Source organism: Neofelis nebulosa, chromosome 2 (genome assembly GCF_028018385.1).
Source record: "Neofelis nebulosa isolate mNeoNeb1 chromosome 2, mNeoNeb1.pri, whole genome shotgun sequence".
Classification (NCBI taxonomy): Eukaryota; Metazoa; Chordata; class Mammalia; order Carnivora; family Felidae; genus Neofelis; species Neofelis nebulosa.
The window spans coordinates 19,762,829-19,782,254 of record NC_080783.1 but is presented as its reverse complement, the minus strand read 5'-3'; the positions used below and the strand labels follow the sequence as shown (position 1 = coordinate 19,782,254).

Below are 19,426 nucleotides of genomic sequence, written 5' to 3'. Positions count from 1 at the left end.
AAATAACTGGCCTGGAATCGGGGGCTGGGCAGGAGCAGAGCAGACCGGAAGGACTTTCGGGCTCCCTCTCCCCCCTTACCCCACCATGTGCTTTGCCTCCCTGTTCCACGTGCAGGTTGTCGAAATTGTTGTCTCATCTTTGTTTTTCAGCTGGGGTATCAGCTTCAGTCCTGCCTCTGCCAAGTTGCCCCCATCACTCCTTTTCGGGGGGGAAAGAGGTCTATTCAACTTCTTCATTTTTATTTTTTGTCAGATTCAGCTTCTCTTTCATAAAGACCTGGGACAGGTGGGTGAGACCGGTGGCCTGGGAGTCTTCGAGGGAAAGGTGGATGTTCACACTCAGTCTCATGGGGGGTCCCTGACTTTGAAGAGGGGGGAAGTGAATTACCAAGTCCAGGGAATGCAGGCACCTGCATTCCGGGTTCCTAGACCCAGGGCCCTGAGAACAGGAAGCAGCTGTTTTCCACCTCCGTAGGAGCTGGACCCTGCAGAAACCTGCTCGCACTGAAGGCCGAGGCACAAGCGTGAGCAAAAAAGAAGCTACAGAGTGTCGGGTCATTCCTAAGGACAAGTGGAACCAAACTCTTCATTGCTTGCCTAGGAGAGACCCCGGCCCGGCCTGCCAGCTTGGCGAGGGAGAACAGCAGGCCGGCGGCAGGACGATGGGCTGACCAGCCTTGCAAACCCAGAGAGTCGGGTCATGCAGGGCTGTGATAAGGTACCCAGAGACATCGTCTGGCCCAGAGACCCATGTTAGAGAAAAGGACACAGAGATTTCAGAGGGGAATTCTCCTGGCCAGCCCCAGTGTACCCAGATCTCCTGGCTGCTAGTTCAGTGCCCCTCCACCGAGCCACACACTGTGGCCTCAGTAGCCTCAGGGCCTCAGTTCCTGCCACCACGGGCCACCTGCAGGACCTCGGGCCCCATCCCCAAGCAGGCCCTTAAGAAGATCTGGGGGGCACCTGAATGGCTCAGGGGCAGCTGGGTGGCTCAGTCGGGTAAGCGTCCGACTTCAGCTCAGCTCATGATCTCAGTCGGTGAGTTCAAGCCCCACATCAGGCTCTGTGCTGACAGCCTGGAGCCTACTTCAGATTCTGTGTCTCCCTCTCTCTCCTCCCCTCCCCTGCTCACAGAGCTATCTCTCTCTCTCTGTCAAACATACATAAATATTTTTTAAAAATTTTTTTAATAAATCAATAAAAAGAAGATCGAGACCAGTTCTGATCTGCCAGGAAGGGTGATTAATGATGAAACCTCCAGGGGCCTCCAGATCTATGTCCCCGCCACTGCCCTAGAGCTTTTAATAAACAGTCTGCGTCTAAGTGCCCAACTACTCTCGGCTTCCAGCTCTCAGTTAACTGGGCCTCTCAGGCCCTTGGAAGCTGGCTCAGCCTGAGGCCTCAGTGACCACGGCCAAGAGTGCCTGCAGTACCCCTATTGGCCGCTGGAGGGAGCCTTAGGCCAGGGACTCCACTGGGAAGCGGGCCACGGTCAGACCCTAAGGCTGGAGGAGAAAAGTTCAGATCACAGAATCGCAGCCCCTTCTGGACTTCCAGAGCCCCCCTTCGTCCCCCACGCATGCCTAGGCCCCTCCTGTTTTCTGAGGTCCCTGGTCCATCCACCGGGAAAGACCACAGCGGGTAGTTGCAGCCGGTCTACCGGCCCCCTTGAGGGGCGGGGGGGTGGGGCGAGGGGAGGCTCCCTGGGGGACAGAGAAAGAGCAATGAGATGGGCAGTGAGGGGGACTGAACCGAAGGGAACCGGGAAGGCAGCGGGAAAGAGCAGCTAGGAAGGGGATGAACGAGAAAAGAAGGAAGGGAGAGAGGGCCCTGAGGGGGGAAACTTGAGACGTAACATCTCCCTGGGCCTCCTCCCGCCTGGCCCTGCAGAGCCCGGACACCCTGCTCTGGCGTCCGCCTCGTGCACCTGCTGCCAGCCTCCTCAATACCAATCCAGGCTTTGGGTTATCAGCGCTCCGGGAGCAGGGAGTGGAGAGGAAGAAGTGCGGGGAGAGGCTGTAATGCGAAGCCAAGACACAAAGGCAGCCGGCTCTCACCTGATTTTCACCTCCCTTATCTCCACTTGGGATAGAGTCCGGCTGGTTCTAGTCCTCTGAAGGAGCGTCATTCAGAGAAGGCTTCTCCCTCCCCAGCTGACACCTGCTGATACTGCTGCGGGAAAGATCGAGATTAGGTGTCAGCTCCTTCTGCAAGGCCACCCCAAGGAGGCTTCGGATTTCCAGGACAAATCACCTCCTTTCCCGGCCTCTGCCCTGTGCTAAGCAGGTGGAAGCTAGGCCAACCTGAAAGCAGGTGGACCACCTGAGAGCAGAGAGCAAAGCCCAGGACAAGAAGCGAATTACGGTGGGTAGAAGTCAGGGTTTTTGAAAGAGCTGCCCGCACCTGCTGTCTCTCTCCACCTCCTGGTCACTCATGGAGTCACCAGTTCTGGGATTATCCTGCGCCCTTTTGAGTCAGACACCGTGCTAAGCCACTTGCTCAACCCTGTGCCCCCACGCTCTGTGGTCACTCTTTCCCCAAAGGAAGAAACAAGGCCTCACGGTCTAATTCAATGACCTTCCAGGGCTCATGCGACTTGATCCGAAGGGGGATGGCTGGACTGTTGATCAGCCATTTCTCCCTAGAAACTCTCGCCCCTTTGCCTACTAACACATGAGATCTTCCTCCCGTTCTGAGACCTCCGTCCTCTTCACAGGACCCTCTTCCTCTGCTTCCGCCCCACACACCCATGTGCCCCGGTCCCACTCATGACCCTCCTCTCTCTACGATGCCTTTAGATCAGCATGAATCTCACCCCACAAATGCATGACAAGATTTTCACGACTCAGATTATTTTCTCCATCACATAACCCTGTCCGCTAAAGTAGCGAGGAACTTCGGGGCGCCCAGTACTTGAACCTTAGGTAGGGCCGCGGCATCATCTGGGCTGCGTGGCCCCAATGAGGCTGCTCTCTGCAGTTTCTGAACCACACCTGAGACACAGGGACCTCTGTCCTGCTGCCCTGGTCCCTGTCCTCTGTACTGAGACGCAGGACCGCCCTCCTCTTGCATCTTGTCACCTCGCTGGAGGTACTGTCTAGAAGTTCATACAGTCACCCACCCCAGACCCGGGCCCTTTCTTTTCTCCTTTCTCTGGTTCAAGGAGGAGCTTGCACTGCCCCACCTTAAGTCACATACTCGCCCCTGGACCAGCCTGCTGTATAACTGGGAGGAAGCAGTCGGGGTAACCCAATGCACAGACATGACTACTGGGGGTCACCCCCGTATGTCATGGCCTTCCCAGGAAAGAGGACCACTGAGCCGTGCAGCTACCCCACATGATATCACTGTAAATTCAGGACCTTGGCCCTTCACTTCTAAGTGCCCAGTGAACATTTCCACCCGGAAGTCCCTCGGCTACTTCCCTCAACGCATCCAGCCCCAAACTCCTCACCTGTCCCTCAACTCTGTGTTATCCTTCTAACCATACTTCAAAGCCCCTGCATTGGATCAGTGTTTGTTTTCCAGGCCTAGCCATTGAGCATGCCCAGTGTGGCCCCAGAAAGAAGCATAGTGTAGGCCCTCACCTCCTGCTTCTGGAGCCACAGAGGGGATCTCCTTCCCACTGGCCCTGGAGTGTGAGCCAGAAACCAGCGGCTACGCCCAACACCCACTCTCCTCTTCTTCCTTTACTAATGAGTCCCCAGAACTCATTGGGCTCTTGGTGGCACAGCATCAAAGTAATATCTCCCAGCAGCTCCTTGAGGGCAGGTGATGGTCTGGGCGGTGGCAGTCTGAGCAGAAACAATGTATACGATGCAAACAATGGACTGTGTCCTTAAAGAGAAGGACATGATCTGCTCTTCCTCTGTCTCTGCTTTCCACTAACTGGAATGCAGCTGCAATGGCAGGAGCTGGAGCCACCTTTCTGGACCACATATAACAAAACTGAAGGACCTGTATTTCCTCGACAACTTCATCAGTAGAGCTTCAGTATGAGTTGGAGCCTTTACCTCGGGGCGGGGTGGGGGGGACTCCTAGCACATTTAAGTGTTTGGTAATGTGGAATCTGTTATAGAAGCTGAGTCAATGTCCTAAGGGATCTTGAATCCATTTCTGTAGCATTTTCCAGCTTTGAGATCTTGGGCAAACTAATCTCCCAAGCTTTAGTGTCCTTACCTACATATAACCTGTTTCCTGGGGTCGTTTTATAAATAAGTTAGATAACATCGACTATATTATCTAACATATAACTGGCATTCAACAGATGTTGGAACAGACAGCCCAGTCGTCTTTGCAAAACGCTAATCTGTTCCCACCACTCTCATGATGGAGAATTTTCAAAACCGTCTACTGTTCTTACAACAAACACCAAACCCTTCACGTGACCAAATGCGCCCTGCCAAACTCACCCACCCTCTTCTAGTCCAACCTCCTGACCCTCCCCACCCCCCATCAGCTCCCTTGGGCTACGCTGACCTTGCAGTTGCCTCACTCTTTCCACAAACATGAGGAGACGGCCTCCCACATGCCCGACACTGTGCCGGGGCTCCAGGTACGGAGCTGGGTCCTTGCTCTTAAGGACTTCATAGCCTAGTGAGGGGGGCAGCGGGGAGGGAATCAAGTAGATAATAAACAGAGCCGACATTATTGAGTATTTACTGTTTGCCGAGTGCTGCCCTAAAATGTTTGTACAGGTGGAGACTCTCGACTCCTACACCAACCCCCGAAGTCGGATAACACCACTATCATCCCGCCCTGGCAGATGTGGAAACAGAGGCATAGCGAGGTCAAGCCACGTGCTCAGGGTCACACAGCTAGTAGGAATGGAGCAGAATCTGAACCGTGACACCACAGCCTGTGCGCTTAACCCCTTTTCTATCTGGCCTTCCACTGAATATGAAATTAAAACTGCAAAACACGCTGCCCAGAGGAGGCACGTGAGGTTCGGGCAGACTATGTCCCTCCTGCCCCTGGACCTTGGCATGTGCTGTTCCCTCTGCCTGAAATATCTTTTCTCTCCTTTTTACCCAATCGACTCCTGCTCACTCTGTGGACCCTAACGTCACTTCCTGGGGGACCCCTTCTGTGCTCTCCCCAGACCATCAGAATCTGTTCACAAACTCTTACTGCATGATGTGCCTGTCCTCTGGGGCACTTGTCACGCTGTAATTATATATTAGCTGCTTCTTTATGTTCCCCCCACTCTCCCTTCCGTGCTGTCATTAGACCCAGGTGCTGCAAGAGAAGCAAACACACCAGTATTGCTCAATGCCAAGCACAATGCCTGCACATAGTAGGTACTCAATAAATATCTGGTGAATTCATTGACTGATTGACTTACCCTGAGGTCTCCACCAGCTCTAGAGCTCCGTGTCTGTGAGATTTTCTCCTTCTCTCCCTGGTGGTCTCCTGCCTTCCTCGAGGACCCCTGCCCCATGCAGCTCTGCTCCTGATGTCCCCAACCAGCCCGAGTCCCCTGAGGGAGGGGTGATGGTGCTCCAGGTCAGATTCTACTCATGCAGGATACGAGGCTGGGGGAGGCCAGGGGCCGATGACCTTGCAAGCACCCCCTGGTTTTTCAGGACCAACCCAGGAGTCAGGGAATGGAACGGGGGCTGAGAGGAGGGGTCCAGAGCCCGGACATCGTGTCTCGATGGCCAGAGATGATCTTTAAACCCCATAAAAGCCAGAGACGTGGAGGCGGCCGTACCACCCCCACCGCAGGCATGTGGTCTGGAGTCAGGAGCCAGCTAGATCAATATCGTTGGGGAGGCTCTCAGCTACGAGTCCTTTCTGCAGCCAAGCGTCTCCCGAGGCCTGAGGAATGGTGTGGAGGAGGCCAGAGGCACAGGAAGAGGAACGCAGATGCATATTCCTTAAGGCCCTACAGCCCGGCAGCAGACTCTAGTTCATCTGCACACCCGCCCCTCGGGGTAGGCGCTCTCCCATTTTACAGATGAGGAAACTGGGGCCCAGAGAGGGAAAAAAAACTTTCCCGAAGTCCTAGCAAAACCAGAACCACGCCCAGCCATGCCTGCTTCGGAGACCCGCGCTCCCTTGACAGGTTACACTGGACAAGGCTCATCTCTAGTCCCAAGGCCTGGCCTGGTCTTCCCAGATGCCCAGATCGGGCTGGAAGAGAGGCCTTTCCTAGGCTGTGCCCGCGGCCACATCCGGGATGGAGGCAGTCCACACTCCAGCACTTGCAGAGACGGGAGCTCACTGGTCCCAGAGCACACTTGCCAGTAGCTCCTCCCCCTTCTGGGCTCCCAGCAGCCCCCACCTGTGACGGTGCGGGCTCCCTTGTCCCCGGGAGGCCACAGGACACAGCCAGCCAGCATCTCGGCCTCCCCGTGTCTCCACTGCTCCAAGCCAAGCTGTGCCAGTCCCGAGGCTCCTCGAGGCTCCTCGAGGCTGCAGCCCACTGGCCCTTTCCACCCACTCCTGCTTGCCCACGTCCTGAGTCCACTGTGCACCGGGCCCCTGGCCTGACCTGTGGAACTCAGGGGGGTACGGGTGCTGTCCCTGTCCTCTGACTGTGCCACTCTGCTGATTAGCACAGCCAGGGGTCAGCTCGCTGTGGGAGCAGCCCTGCCCCCTTGCTGGCCTGATACCCCTGGGACGGAGTCTCCACACCAGAAGGTGGGCGGGAAGGAGGTCGCAAAGGAGACACTGTGCAACCCAACAGGCTAGGTTTTTGTGTGTATGTGTGTGTGCGTGTATGTGGGTGTGTGCATGCACCCCACCCCACCCCCACACACAGGTGCATTTGGTCCCACACCTACTGTCCGTTGTTTAGAACCAGCTAGATCCTTTCCATACTTTGAGTTGCTTAGAAACTCCTGAGACGAATAGTCATTTTCGCCAACGAATGAGGACAATCCAGCTCTTTAAAAGAGGAAGGCAGAATTTTATGCCCATGAGGAGACATTTCAGAGCCGCTGGACCGGATTTCCCAGGCCCTTCCCTTCCCACTCACATCCAGAGGGCCTGGGCATGGCCCCGGAGAGACTAAGACAGCTTCTCCTTCAACGAGTTCTGCCTCAGGCTGGTTGGGGGCTGGGGCAGGAGGAGGGACATTTGGGCTCAGCTCCCAAGGGGACAAGGGGGCACATGGGGAAGGGGGCCATGGGGACATCCAAGCCAATCCAGAGAGGACTTCTTCCTACTCTGGCCCTCCTCTGGGCCGTTCTCCAGGGCAGGTGCCTCTGTCTGTCTTTCTGCCCGTGGGCACACACACCTGCCACAGAGGATTCCGCACGAAGAAAGGTCTGCCACAGTGGTTCTGGAGAGAGGTGAAAAATTCCAGTGCCCCCGCTGGACCTCAGACAGATTCACTTGGGATCTCAGGGTGTGACCCAGGCTTTGGGACTTTTCAGCCAAGTTTGAGGCCAAGTGAGAGACTCCTCTTCTCTGGCCCCCAACCCCATCCCTCTGCCCCTCCTGCCCTTCCGCTGATGTTCCTGCCTCTTCCACGGCTGGACTCTGCCAACGCTCGGAACACCTGGAACAACCAGGGTACTGAGTTCCAGGCCTGGGCGCTGCCCCTTCCTAGCCCCGGCCAGCGCCGGGCTGCAGAGACTCCACACTCCGGTCAGCAGGATGGGACTGTGAGGTGACGCCTAGGACCGCTGGTCTCCACTGGAGACCCAGACAAGAGCGGTCACCATCCTAACGGCTCGGGTGGTGCTGAGGCAAGCCGTGCACGGAGCATCTCGGCCCCTGGGTTTGAGTCCCAGCTGTGTGACACTCGGCCGGGCTGCTCAGACTTCGGTGCATGTGTGGATTTCTTGAGGGTCTTGTTAGCATGCAGATTCTGATCTGCAGGTCTGGGGTGGTGATCAAGGTTCTGCCTTTCTAACAAGCTCCCGGGTGATGCCGATGCTGACAGTGCAGGGGCCACACTCGCATAAGGAATGAAGAGTCGTCAGTGTAATAAGGGGTATGAGGAGCGCTCACCTCCCTACCCCAGACCCTCCTGCTGCAGCCCCAGTCCAGTTCCTCCTCCCCAGGGCCGGCCCCCACCCTGCCCCCCTGTTTGGTCCCCTCAAAGCCAGGCAACCTCAGCCTGTCCCTCTCCTCTGTCTCTCTCATCCCCTGCCCCAGGCCCAGCCTAAAGTATCCACATCCCTCCAGAGCGGGGTGGCATCAGAGGGTGCCCTCCCTGCTCACACATGTGGAGCCCTGGTCCCCTCCGTGGGAAGCCAGCCAGACCACCCAGCCTCCCGAGCTCCCCGTCGGACCAATGCCAGCAGTTTGGTCTCCTGCCTGCCCATCACTCATCAGAGTCTGTCTTTCCCTCCTAAACAAAACCCCAACAGCAGAGGAAGAGAGATGTGAGCTAAGAAACGCATGGACCCTTCAGGGTTCACAGCCCAGCTCTGCCAATTATCAGCTTTGTGATTTTGTGCAATCTCTCAACGTTTTTGAAGCTCGGTTTCTTTCTCTGTAAACTGAGGACAAGGACGGCCCTTATCTCACTGGGTGCAGGTGCATGAGAAAATACGCATACGTGCTCAATGTTGTCTCTGGCACTTAGCAGGTTTGCTACATGATCTGCCTGTCAGAAGCTACATGACCTCTCACAGCCTTGTTCTCATCACTTTGACGTCACGACACCTACCTGCTGTCCCCATGGACCAGAATGTTCCAGAAGCAGTCCTGTGAACCAGCTCCAGATAAACTGGTTGGTTCGGAGTTAGTCATTATGACCCAAGCAGGGTCTATCAGAGCCTAAGAGCATTCATCCCAGCATCTAATACTTGCTTGAAATATTGGGAGAAAAGAGCTCTCTACAGGGGCTGCTGCACTGGAAGGATGCAAACTGGTAGCACCGAGTGGCCGTATCCTGGAGCATCCGTGGGGCCACCCCAGGGATAGAGGCTGTCCAAAAATTAAGCCAACTCAGAACCAAGTGATGGAGCTGAATTCCCCATTCCACCGTTCGAGCTGCTGGACCAGTGGTGCCTCACTTCTTGGTCACGTGGGCCAATACATTCTTTTTTTTTTTTTCTTAAACCAGTTTGAGGGGCACCTGGGTGGCTCCGTGGGTTAAGCGTCCGACTTCGGCTCAGGTCGTGATCTCACCATTCATGAGTTCGAGCCCTGCGTCCGGGCTCTGTGCTGACAGCTCAGAGCCTGGAGCCTGCTTTGAATTCTGTGTCTCCCTCTCTGTCTGCCCCTGCCCCACTCTTGCTCTGTCTCTCTCCATCTCTCAAAAATGAATAAATGTTAAAAATTTAAAAAAAAAAACAGTTTGAGTTTCTCTCCTAACTGAAAGAACCCAGATGAAAAACTCAGTGGCAATCAGAACCAAGACCTAGATGGTGGGGACGCTGCTGGGAGAATTACAGGTGAGCCATATGCCAGAGGCATCCCTGAAGCCCACCCCATACCCGGAGCCTGGGTGAGGCCCCCTTCATGCTCACCAAGACGCAGCAGACCCCTTCCCGAAAAACGCAGTTAGATAAAGGCACAGACTTTTTCTTTCGCTTTACCATTTATAAAGCCATACAATGGGTCGCAAAGAAACAAAGCAGCTGTACAGGAGCGGGCCAGCATTGGTGTAAAATACATTCATATCCAGGGCAAGGAGCACAGGTCAGGGTTTATACAAGGTGGCGGAGGTTATAGGCACGATGATACAAAATAGAAAGGATATTTCCATCTATATAAATACACAGCCAGGGGACGGGGAGGATGCCAAGTTACTGTTTCTCCTGCAGAGGGCCTGGGAGGCGGGGAGGGGGTGGCAAGGAATTTCTTACATTTGTTTCGAATGGCGTGTCGGAGGGAAGAGAGAAAATGGGGAAACATGGCGTGCACACACACACATGTGCTCAGTCTCACGCACAAACCGAACACGGACACACAGGAGAGTCTCAAACTGTTTAACACTGATTAGAAAACAAACTGGGGACATTCCTCTGCAATTACCTCGCTGCTGAGAAGAGCCCAGGTATGGGACATAAACGGAAGTCCTCAAACATGCTGGGCGTCTGAGGACAGAGGAGTCGGGAGGGAGCACCCCGTGTAGCCAGTCCTCACCAACAATACTGACAATCTAGCGATCGGGGCCCTCCTGATTCCTTTCACTGCTGGGTGATACTGACTTTGACATCCCATAGCTCATTCGCTGCCTTTGACCCTAACCCCGTGTTCCCTAGAGACCAGCAAAATATGTACACATATACACCCACACTTGCACACGCACGTGTATGCACCCGCCCCGTGTAACACCAGCCAGGAGCTCCAGTCTCAGGACCCTGGGGCCTGGGCCTGGGTGAAGAGTGGCTCTGGGACTCTGCCCCCAACCTCTCCAAGGAACCCAAGTGTGGGGAGACGTAGGGGCGGGAGGCAGCCCTTGGACGGGGCATGGACCCACTTGACCTCCCCCAATCCTGAAGTTGAGACAGTCCGAAGAAGCGGGGGAGAGCCAGGAGGCAGGGACGGTGAGCAAATGCCCTGGGCCTATCCCTGTTCTGCTTACAGACACCTCCACACCCCCTGGATGGCGGGGGAGCCTCCCTGACCTCAGCTGTGGCGCATCAGAGTACCCCCCCCCCCGTCCTGAGTGCCCTTTATAAGGATCACGCTTGTCCAGCTGGCTGCTGCCTCCTACAGATCACACGGCCACCAGGCCCCGCCACCCCTATCCTGCCAGCCTCTGACACACCCAGGGAGTCCTCGAAACCCACAGGAGAAGGAATCCACACGTTTTTAGAGTTGCTAGGGAGAGACTCCGACAAAGATAGGGGTCAAAAGGCCGTTCCCTAGCCTAGGACACAGTGTATTGGCCCCCAAACACCTGGCTAGATAAGGGGACCAGGGTGCCAAGACTGCAGGGCGGGAGCATTGCAGTCACCCCTGGAGGTTGACCAGACAGCTCACTTCCTTCCTATTTCCCCTCTGGGGTCACCTCTCCATTGTTCCCATGCCCTGCCCTGTCCTCCTGTTCCACGGGTGGGGAGCCACCTGGACCTCTCCCTGAATCGGACAGATGTCAACTCCCTGCCCTCTTCCCTCCAGACACTGTGCAGGGCAGCCCCAGGCCCCAGGCCGGCTTCAGACGCCTGGCTGGAGCAGGGGGGCGGGGCCTGAGCCTGCCTGGCGTCTGTGTCACTGTTTCGCCGCCTCTCCCGTTCTTCCTTGCCAACTTCCCCCAGACCCTTGCCCTGCCAGCCTGTTTCAAGACCAGACAGCATTCTCCTGGCTGACACACAGATTCAACAGTAACAGCAAAAAGGGTTGAGGGGGAAGGAGGAGAGGAAAGGATAGACATTCACACAATAATAACAATAATTATTAAAAGTGCTTTCTCTTAAAGGAAATCTTTGGCAAGAATATACCGCAGCGCTGTGGGGTGTGGGGTGTGTGTGTGTGTGTGTGTGTGTGTGTGTGTGTGCGCGTGCACGCATGGGTACAGAGACCTAACCTGTGAGACATGGGAGAGCCACAGTGTGCTCCCAACCAGTGTCTGACCCAAAGGTAGGGCCGCCTTGAGACGGGGGTACCCTTCCCTATCATTTTTCTGGAAACCCACTCCTTCCAGAGGGATGTGAGGGAGTGAGCTGATCAGCTTCCCAGGATGCCCGGTCCTTCCCAGGGTCACACTAGGCTCAGGCCTGAGCGGGGTGGGCTGGCCATGCCTGGGAGGTGGGAGCTGCTGGTGGGCAGTGGGAACGCACGTGTGACGGCCCGGGGCTGGCTGCCGAAGGGTCTACACTCCACCTGGCCTCAAGCGGAGAGAGGACATCCAGGCCAGGAGGGGAGAGTCCCGGGGCCAGGTCCAGCAGGAGATTGAGATATTTACAAAGGAAGTGGGCAAGGGATATCTCCTATCTGGGAAGAGAGTCGGGGTATGTAGGGAATGAGGAGGGGGGAGATCTGGGTATCTGGCTTGAATGCCTCAGAAGGAAGAGCACTTGGGAGGAACCTCGGCCACCAAGTGCAAGGTTGTATTCTTTAGGAAGCAAGGGCCTGCTCCCTACCTTCAGACACTCTCCAACTCCCTGAAACAGAATGTCCACACAGGTACAGCTTCTTGGAGGAGAAAAAATGCAAAAGACACACCTGTCACCCACATCTGCCACACACACCCTTGTCCCCCGCAGGCTCATCCACTTGTTCAGGCCCACAGTGAGGGGGGCAGCTCCCCTCATCTCTGGGAGCTGACTGCTGTGCCCCGGGCTTGCCAGAAAACAAGGGGGTGAAGGGAATGGACGTGTGCACCCCCTTCTCACTGAGCCCCAGACGGAGTCTAGGGAAGGCCAACAGTAGGGCCAGGAGACCCCTGATGGCTCCAAGGATAAAGGCCCCCTACAGTTCAGACCTCACTTATACATAAAAAAGGGACGGGAATTGGTTTATGCCCGGGAAGGCAATAAAGCAATATGGGAAAACAATAAATACTTCTTGTCAATTTACCTATTCTTTTTTTTAACCTTTTCTTATATTTTATTAGCTTACAGATTCTGTCAGTATGTCTCACATATATATTATATATATTTATATATCAGTACAATGCCTCTCTCTAGGGAACCCCATAGGCTTAAGAAGCCATTCAATAATGGAATCCCGGTGAATTTTCTACTCTGGCTTAGAGTGCTTGGGTGGTGGTCTGGGGGGTTCGAATTGCCCAGATGGACTCTCAGCCCTCTGACCTAAATGCATTCCCTTGCCCCTCTGCTCCACGGGCAGCTTGGCTCTGCTGGGGAAACCATGCCAGGAGGGGGAACAGCGAGGCTTTGGCATTGTAGGTAGGCCATGTAGATGCACAGGAAGCGGCCCCAGGAGCTCTGCCAAGGACAGCCCGGGCAGCCCAGTAAAAATCAGACCCAGAATCACCTGCAGAGGGGGGGACGAAAGGCCATCGGGTGTCTCCCCCGGGGCCTCATGGAGCAGGTTCCCCAGGACGAGCTCCAACACAGAGACCCTGAAGGACAAACCAGGGCAGGAAGGCTTGATCCCCGACACCCAAAAAGGCATCAAACAGATAAGCAAATCTGAAGAAAGGCTGGTCTGGGGCACAAAACCCAAGAACGGGCTGAGGGCTCAGAGCTGGCCGGAGCCACCTGCCCATACCTGCTGCTGGGCCACACGCCTCTGAGAAGACCCCCAGAGCTCAACCAGCAACCCCCTTGAGGGATCTCCTCCCCAAGACTATGCACACGTACGTCTGCACCTCCCGAACCAAGCGTCCAGCCTCCCTGTGGGGGCAGATCAGGGCTAAGGCTGCAGGGCGGCCAGCCCCACTCCTGCGGGGGTCTTTGCTGGGAAGGTGCTGGCAGCACCCAGGGCCGCTAGAGAGCAAGCGTGGGGACTGAGAGAGAGTCTGCGATCCCGTGATCTTGGATACTCCTGCTGCCCTGTCGCGCCCAACTCTCACCTTCTTTGGACAGTATGCACATGCGTGTGCAAATACACGGGGCACGCACAAGTCTATGTATTTATAACTCTGGCTGAGAGGCACATGGAAATCAATACGTGAAGATGTGGGTGTGGACACAGTATATACCCCATATAGACACCCACACAGACTGTACATCGGAGGCAGAGTCCAGAGACCTCAGGGACCTCAGGTCTGCAGTACTCTCACAGGCAAAAGTTCTGCCACTTGGTGCCCATGCTGGCTCTTTTTGGTTTGCCAATCTACCCCAGAGGTGGCCAGAAAAGGATTCTCTCAATTTGATTTCTCCTTGCAAAGCGGTCGGGTTACGGAGACAGCTTTTCCATTTACTCCCAAAATATAGATCCTCAAGGAGTTGGTCTGTCTCCTGAGGAGCCCCGGCCTCTTGGAAGGGGGTGGGGGGTCAGGTGGACCTGGTTAGCGGTGGAGGCTTTGGGGGCTCTGCAGTATCCATCCACCCAGGGGAATCCGAGTTATCCTCCCCCATCTTTTTCTTTCTCTAGCTCTCTCTCTCTCCCCCCCCCCGTCCCCTCTGCAATTCACTTCCCCCTCCCCACGTTGCACTTTCTTCTCTCCTTCTCCAAAATTGGCCCAAAGTCCTCCTTCTGGATTCAAGGGTGGTCAGGATTCATGAGTCCCCGCCCCACATGCCCCGTCCCCACTGCCATGGCCCCGGGCGAGGGGTGGCGTTCATCTCTTCTGGCCGGCACTCAGCATGACCTTGGAGACAAAGTTGACGATGGCGGAGGCGGGCTGGTTGGGGTCAAGCTCAGCGAAGAGGTGGCAGGCGTTGTCGGTGGTGCTGCCCTGCTTCCGGGCCACGAAGCCGAAGAGCCTGCAGGGGCAGGAGAAGGGGATGACGGGCGTGAAGCGGACCCCAGGCCTTGGAGAGCTGCCCCCGTGAGCAAGCTCTCCTCAGGTTGAAGTCTCTCGCCACTCTTCCCGCCTCTCCCAGCACATGAGGACTGGGGCACAGGGCACAGGAGAGAGGGTTCCTCTCTCCCTTCCACCCCGCACCCCAAAGCCAGGTCCTGGAGATAACAGGGTCATTGGTTTTAGGTACACAGAGATTCCCCTTTGAGAGGCAGGGGGAGGCGGAGCTGGAGGCAAATGACAAGACTGGACACTAAAAGGCAGGGAGGAGACCGAAAATAAAATGGGGACATTCCTAGGCGAGCTTCTCTCGGTCCTTCCCAGCCCCGCCCCTCCCTGACTGTTCACACAACACAGAAGCACATGAATAAAACGCTGTCTGACTGTCAAAGCACTTGGCCTCAGACACCAGGAGAGGGTCAGGGAGACAAAAGGACAAGGGGTCACCACCACCCCCCCACACACACACTTCTCCTGGGCTCCAGAGAACGGGAGGGGACAGAGGACCCCACACCTGTTCCTCCCTACCCCCCACTCCCCGCACCAGGGCTGGAATGACCTGGCATTCTCTGTGCAAAACAGAGTTAAAAATATGAGCAGAGAACAGAATGTGAGCCCAGGTCCCCTCCCAGTCGGCACGTTGCTAATTAGAGCGAGATGGGGAAATCGGGACAGCTGGAGATTCCGATGGAAACCCCTCTCCCCAGGACTGGACCACAACAGCTAAAATTAGCAAAGTTGGGTCCTGCTTGCCACCGACCGCACGTATGTACACACACACACACACACACACACACACACACACACACACACTGGGCTTCCTACAGCTTTGCTCTCCCCAACTCTGTTTCAGGGTCTGGGAACAGCTGGACCAGAGTCCGGGGTAATGGCCTGCCCAAGTGAAGGGGTAACCTGGGTCCACGGACCAATCCCCAGGACCCCCTTTCCAGGCTGGCTCAGTCTCCTTGGTGCAGTGGAAGGCAGTAAGGGCGGACAGAGGGAGCGGCTCCAAGCTGCCGCATGACAGCGAGCCAGCCCCGGCTGCCTGGTTCTGCCGGGGTGGAGAGCCAGCCAACCTCACCAGCCTAAACACGGCCCGCCTGCCCTGCCCTACTGTTTACTTCAGCTCCGAGGCTCCCAGGGCCAGTTCAACAACTGCCAAGTCCTTTCTCTGCTTGGGGCAGTGGATCCAGGCAGGAAACCTCAGCCCCGAGGCAGGGAGGGGCACTTGCAAGAACCTGAGAACAAGTGTCTCCTTAAACATGGGGCCTGAGGCGCCTTGCGCACCCCTCCTTCTTCTGAGACAGGCTCCCTGGGGCTCCGCCTGGCCCAGCAAGGCCATGTCAGCAGGAAGCTCAGCACAAAACCAGCTCCGGAATGAAGAGAATGACTTCCAGGCCTGGGACCAGCCCACTTCTGTCCCTGACCCATCTCCCCACAGTGGGGCCCAGTGCTGAATGAGCACGAGCTCCCTTAAACACCAAGTTCTGGCCTGCCTGGCTGGGGTCCGAGACTGAGAGACCCAACGACCCTGGGAACTCAAAGAAGGCTGAAGTAGGTACAAGGCAAGCTTCAAGAAGGCTGGACACCTGCGTGCTCCTTCCAGCTAATTCTTTATGTAACCTCGGGCAAGGAGAGGTGCCCTGCATCCCCCTCTGGATGCTCCCAAGGGCGTTCACGGTGCTGACTGCCTACGCTCAGCTCCATTCATCCCTGACCCAGGGGGCCTCACCGTGCTTCCTCCTCACTCTCCCCCTGCTTGCCTCCATCCTCGAATTTCTTCATTCGGCAAATATTTATCACCCCTCCCATACCACGAAGGCAGTCCTGCCCTCAGGAGCTTGCCATCGGTGTGGCCCTGCCTCCCTGTCCCCTGGAAATTGTCTCCTACTCCCACACCCATTTCTACCTGTGCAAAATGTGCTGTCTTTTAAGACCCATTTGAAAGTATTAGTTCTTTCCCCAAACCTTCCCAAATCTCTCCCTGCCTAGATGTGCTCTTCTTCGTGCTTGGTACCCTTCATGTGTCACTACAACAGCAGTTTTAATTTTAACAGGGAAGGTTTTCCTTTTCTAAAGCAATCTTACATGAAGTCCAAATACATGAAGGTGACAGCAGGATTTATGGCCATGAATATATCGATTCAACAGCAAAACATTTACCTATTATAAAGTCAATGAGGGAGAAAAATTGGGGCTGCTTGCATGAACCATACAAAGTCAAATGTGGAATTGCAGACCATAGGCCAGCTTCAGTACTCAGATTATTGCTATACCCTGTTTAGGTTTTGTGAAACTGAGAAAACCCTGATCCATACTGGTCAATAACTGCCTCTCAGGCCAGGGTTTCTCCTTCCTTCATAATGGCTCAGTTGCAACCGGAAGACCCTAGGGTTCCCGGGAACACGGTTTGAAAACCACTCCAGCACGTCAGGGCTGTTTATGCATTTGTCTTATCCACTGGGCCAATATCAGGCCTCCTGAGGGCAGAGTCAGCCTCCTGGTCCGTCTGAATTATCCTGGGGCCGAGTGCCCTGCAGACACGTGGGAAATGCTGAAGGGGTGGAAGAATCAGCCAAAAGGTCCTAGGTCCATCCCAGAAGAAATGTGGACTTTCTGGGCTCCCAACTTCTGATGAAGAGGTGAGGCCCAGCCACAGGATCCACAGAAACCCACCAAAAGAGCAAGAGTAGGAATCAAGGAAGCCAGGACTGGGGCAGAAAGATCATTTAAACAAGCCTTGCCCCATGACCACTGCCTCCAATAGAACTCCCAGCTTTCTGTCCACTTTCTCAGATCTCTGCTGGTCTGGTCCTGGGAGAGGGAAGGTGAGGAGACTGGAGGCTGGGCCTCTGGCCTTGAGGCAAGAGAAGGCAAAAGACCTGGCTGCCTGGCCAAGCTTTTCTCCAAAGCTGAGTAACCTGAGCACAAAGGCCTTTGTTGCCCTTTGCCTACCCCTGGTCCCAGATTCTAACCACCAACCCCCCACCCCCCCGGCCCAGGGAGCAGCCAGCTGGCGTCGGGGGAGAAGCCACACTTACTTAGCAGGGGCACCTCCTTCTGTCTTCATCCACCTGTGGAGACAAAGATACCACAGTGTAAACCACCACAACTCCTCCCCCGAGAACGCAGCCCTGCACATGCCCAGACCTGCAGGGGGAAAGCAAGGGAAACCCTGTTCCAGGGGGGTGGGAGCCTCCAAAGACCACGCGGGGGGAGGCATTCAGGGTGGAGAGAACACTGTGGCCTGCTCTCCCGAGTGTGAAGAGGAGAAGCGGATTCAAGGTCAAGGATATGGCACGGGGCATGGAAGCAAGCATTTGAGTCCCTGGGAGGGGCTCCAAATTTGTGGTGGGAAAAACTCAAAAAAGTACCCAATGCAATTACTGACAGTCTCACAGACACAGGCGGATCTTCCGGTTGAACTGTGAATACACACCCACACGCACACCCACGCCCACACATGCCCCCACACAGACTTCAGTGCTGTGAAGATGGGTGCAAGAGAAGGCGACTACAAGAGACTTACTTTCTCTCCTGTGGATCCAGGTCACAGAAGGTGACAGTGTTGAGGGGGTAGTGTCGTCTGAAGAAGAGCCTGTGGCACAGATACCAGATACACAGAGAATGAGTATCCACGTGACCACCCTTTGCCACTTTCCACTTGCAGGCGTCAGGCTACCCTCTGCAGCTGTCATGGGTTAACCCAGCCTCTCCCTTATGAGCAAGGTGGCCTGGGCTGCTCATCTTAGCAATGCACAGGGACATAAATGTGTCACTGAAGCATGTCCCCAATGCTAGTGACTAGGAAAAGAAGGAAGAAACTGGTACTGAAGAATGATCAATGAGGGGATGTGACAGAGGAAGGAAAGAAGCTGGAGGAAGAGCACAAGAGCAAGGGCTCTGCTCTAGAAATCAGGCACTTTCATGAGTTGTGTTTCTGGCTGTATACCCTATGCAGGCATATTTGTAGGAGGGAAGACAGATGGATGGATGGATGGATGGATGGATGGATGGATAGATGGATGGGTGGGTGGGTGGATGGATTGGTGGGTGGGTGGAAGACTGGACAGGTGGGTGGATGACAGGTGGACAGATGGAGGCACAGGTTGGTAGGTGGACGGGTGGACAGGTGGACAGATGAGTACAAGGTACAAATGGTAAGTGGGTGGGTAAGTAGATTGACAGATGGGGCACAGCGGGGAGAGCCCAGTATGGAAGCAAGTAGAAGAGTCTTACTTTCTCTGGTTGTCAGTCAGTGTGATTCCCTGGGCAGAAACTTTGAAGTGAACGATGGTGGCAGCTGGTGTGGGGTCAGCAGCCAGAGTCTCAGAAGTGGCTTTGGAGATGGCTTGTGGCCCAGTGAGTGATTCCATGTCCACGGAGTTGACAAAGAGCACGTTGCAGGCTGGAATAAACCCACCCAAAGAGAAGTCACAGGGAGTGGAGTGGGTGGGGATTACCTCCCAGCTCAGCTCTTCGGGGGAGGAGTAGATGAATGTTAGGCCAGCCTCAGGCCAAGGCATCCGCACAGAGAATCATGGACTGCCCAGAAATAGCTGGGTCTGCAGGACGGGACAGGGCAGGCAGAAGGAAAGGGCTGGGCGGGCATCCTGTCTGGGGTGGCCACTTACCTGCCCCTTGCTTCAGCAGGTCAGTGGTTGAGTTGGCAGGGCCTGAGCTATCTTTCGATTCATCTGTGGGGTCTGAGACAAAAATTTAATTCAGCTGGTAATTAAAACTCTAGAGCTGGAAAGAAGCACAAGTTCGGCTGGGCCTCAGGCAAGCTCTGCAAATACTTTGTGCAATGGATACCGCTTTTCGTAACAGTCCCTGGCAATAGGCATGTGTGTGTCCAGTCTGAACATTCAGTGAGGACTGTCGATAGTTAGCACATGGGTTGAGAGCTCTGGAATCCAACAGTGTGGGGTGCAGACCCTCACCCCAGCACCTGCCAAGTACCTATAAAATGGAGATTGTGATGACAGTACCCATTGTGCTGGGTTTTTGAGATGTTCCATATACAGTGTTAGCCCAGTGCTTGGCATAAAGCAGGACCTCAAGTGGCAACTGACATCTCTGTTGTCATTTTGCATTGATGTGTCTTTGTGTAGATCGATAAATGTCCCAATTCACTAAAGC

The 19,426-nt window shown here is 55.3% G+C and overlaps 1 protein-coding gene across 10 annotated transcripts in view; it reads right to left on the bottom strand.

Moving 5' to 3' along the window:
• Positions 1-9,480: 9,480 nt before the first annotated feature.
• Positions 9,481-19,426, bottom strand: part of TNS1 (tensin 1) — a 194,652-nt gene continuing 184,706 nt past the window's right edge. For all 10 annotated transcript variants that reach the window (XM_058705321.1, XM_058705311.1, XM_058705368.1 and 7 more), the window contains 5 exons: positions 18,919-18,990; positions 18,524-18,692; positions 17,814-17,882; positions 17,326-17,358; positions 9,481-14,246 (listed from right to left, as the gene is read on the bottom strand). In XM_058705321.1, coding sequence (XP_058561304.1) covers positions 14,102-14,246; positions 17,326-17,358; positions 17,814-17,882; positions 18,524-18,692; positions 18,919-18,990 — 488 coding nt within the window. In that variant the 3' untranslated portion in view covers positions 9,481-14,101. The remainder of the gene's footprint in view (positions 14,247-17,325; positions 17,359-17,813; positions 17,883-18,523; positions 18,693-18,918; positions 18,991-19,426) is intronic.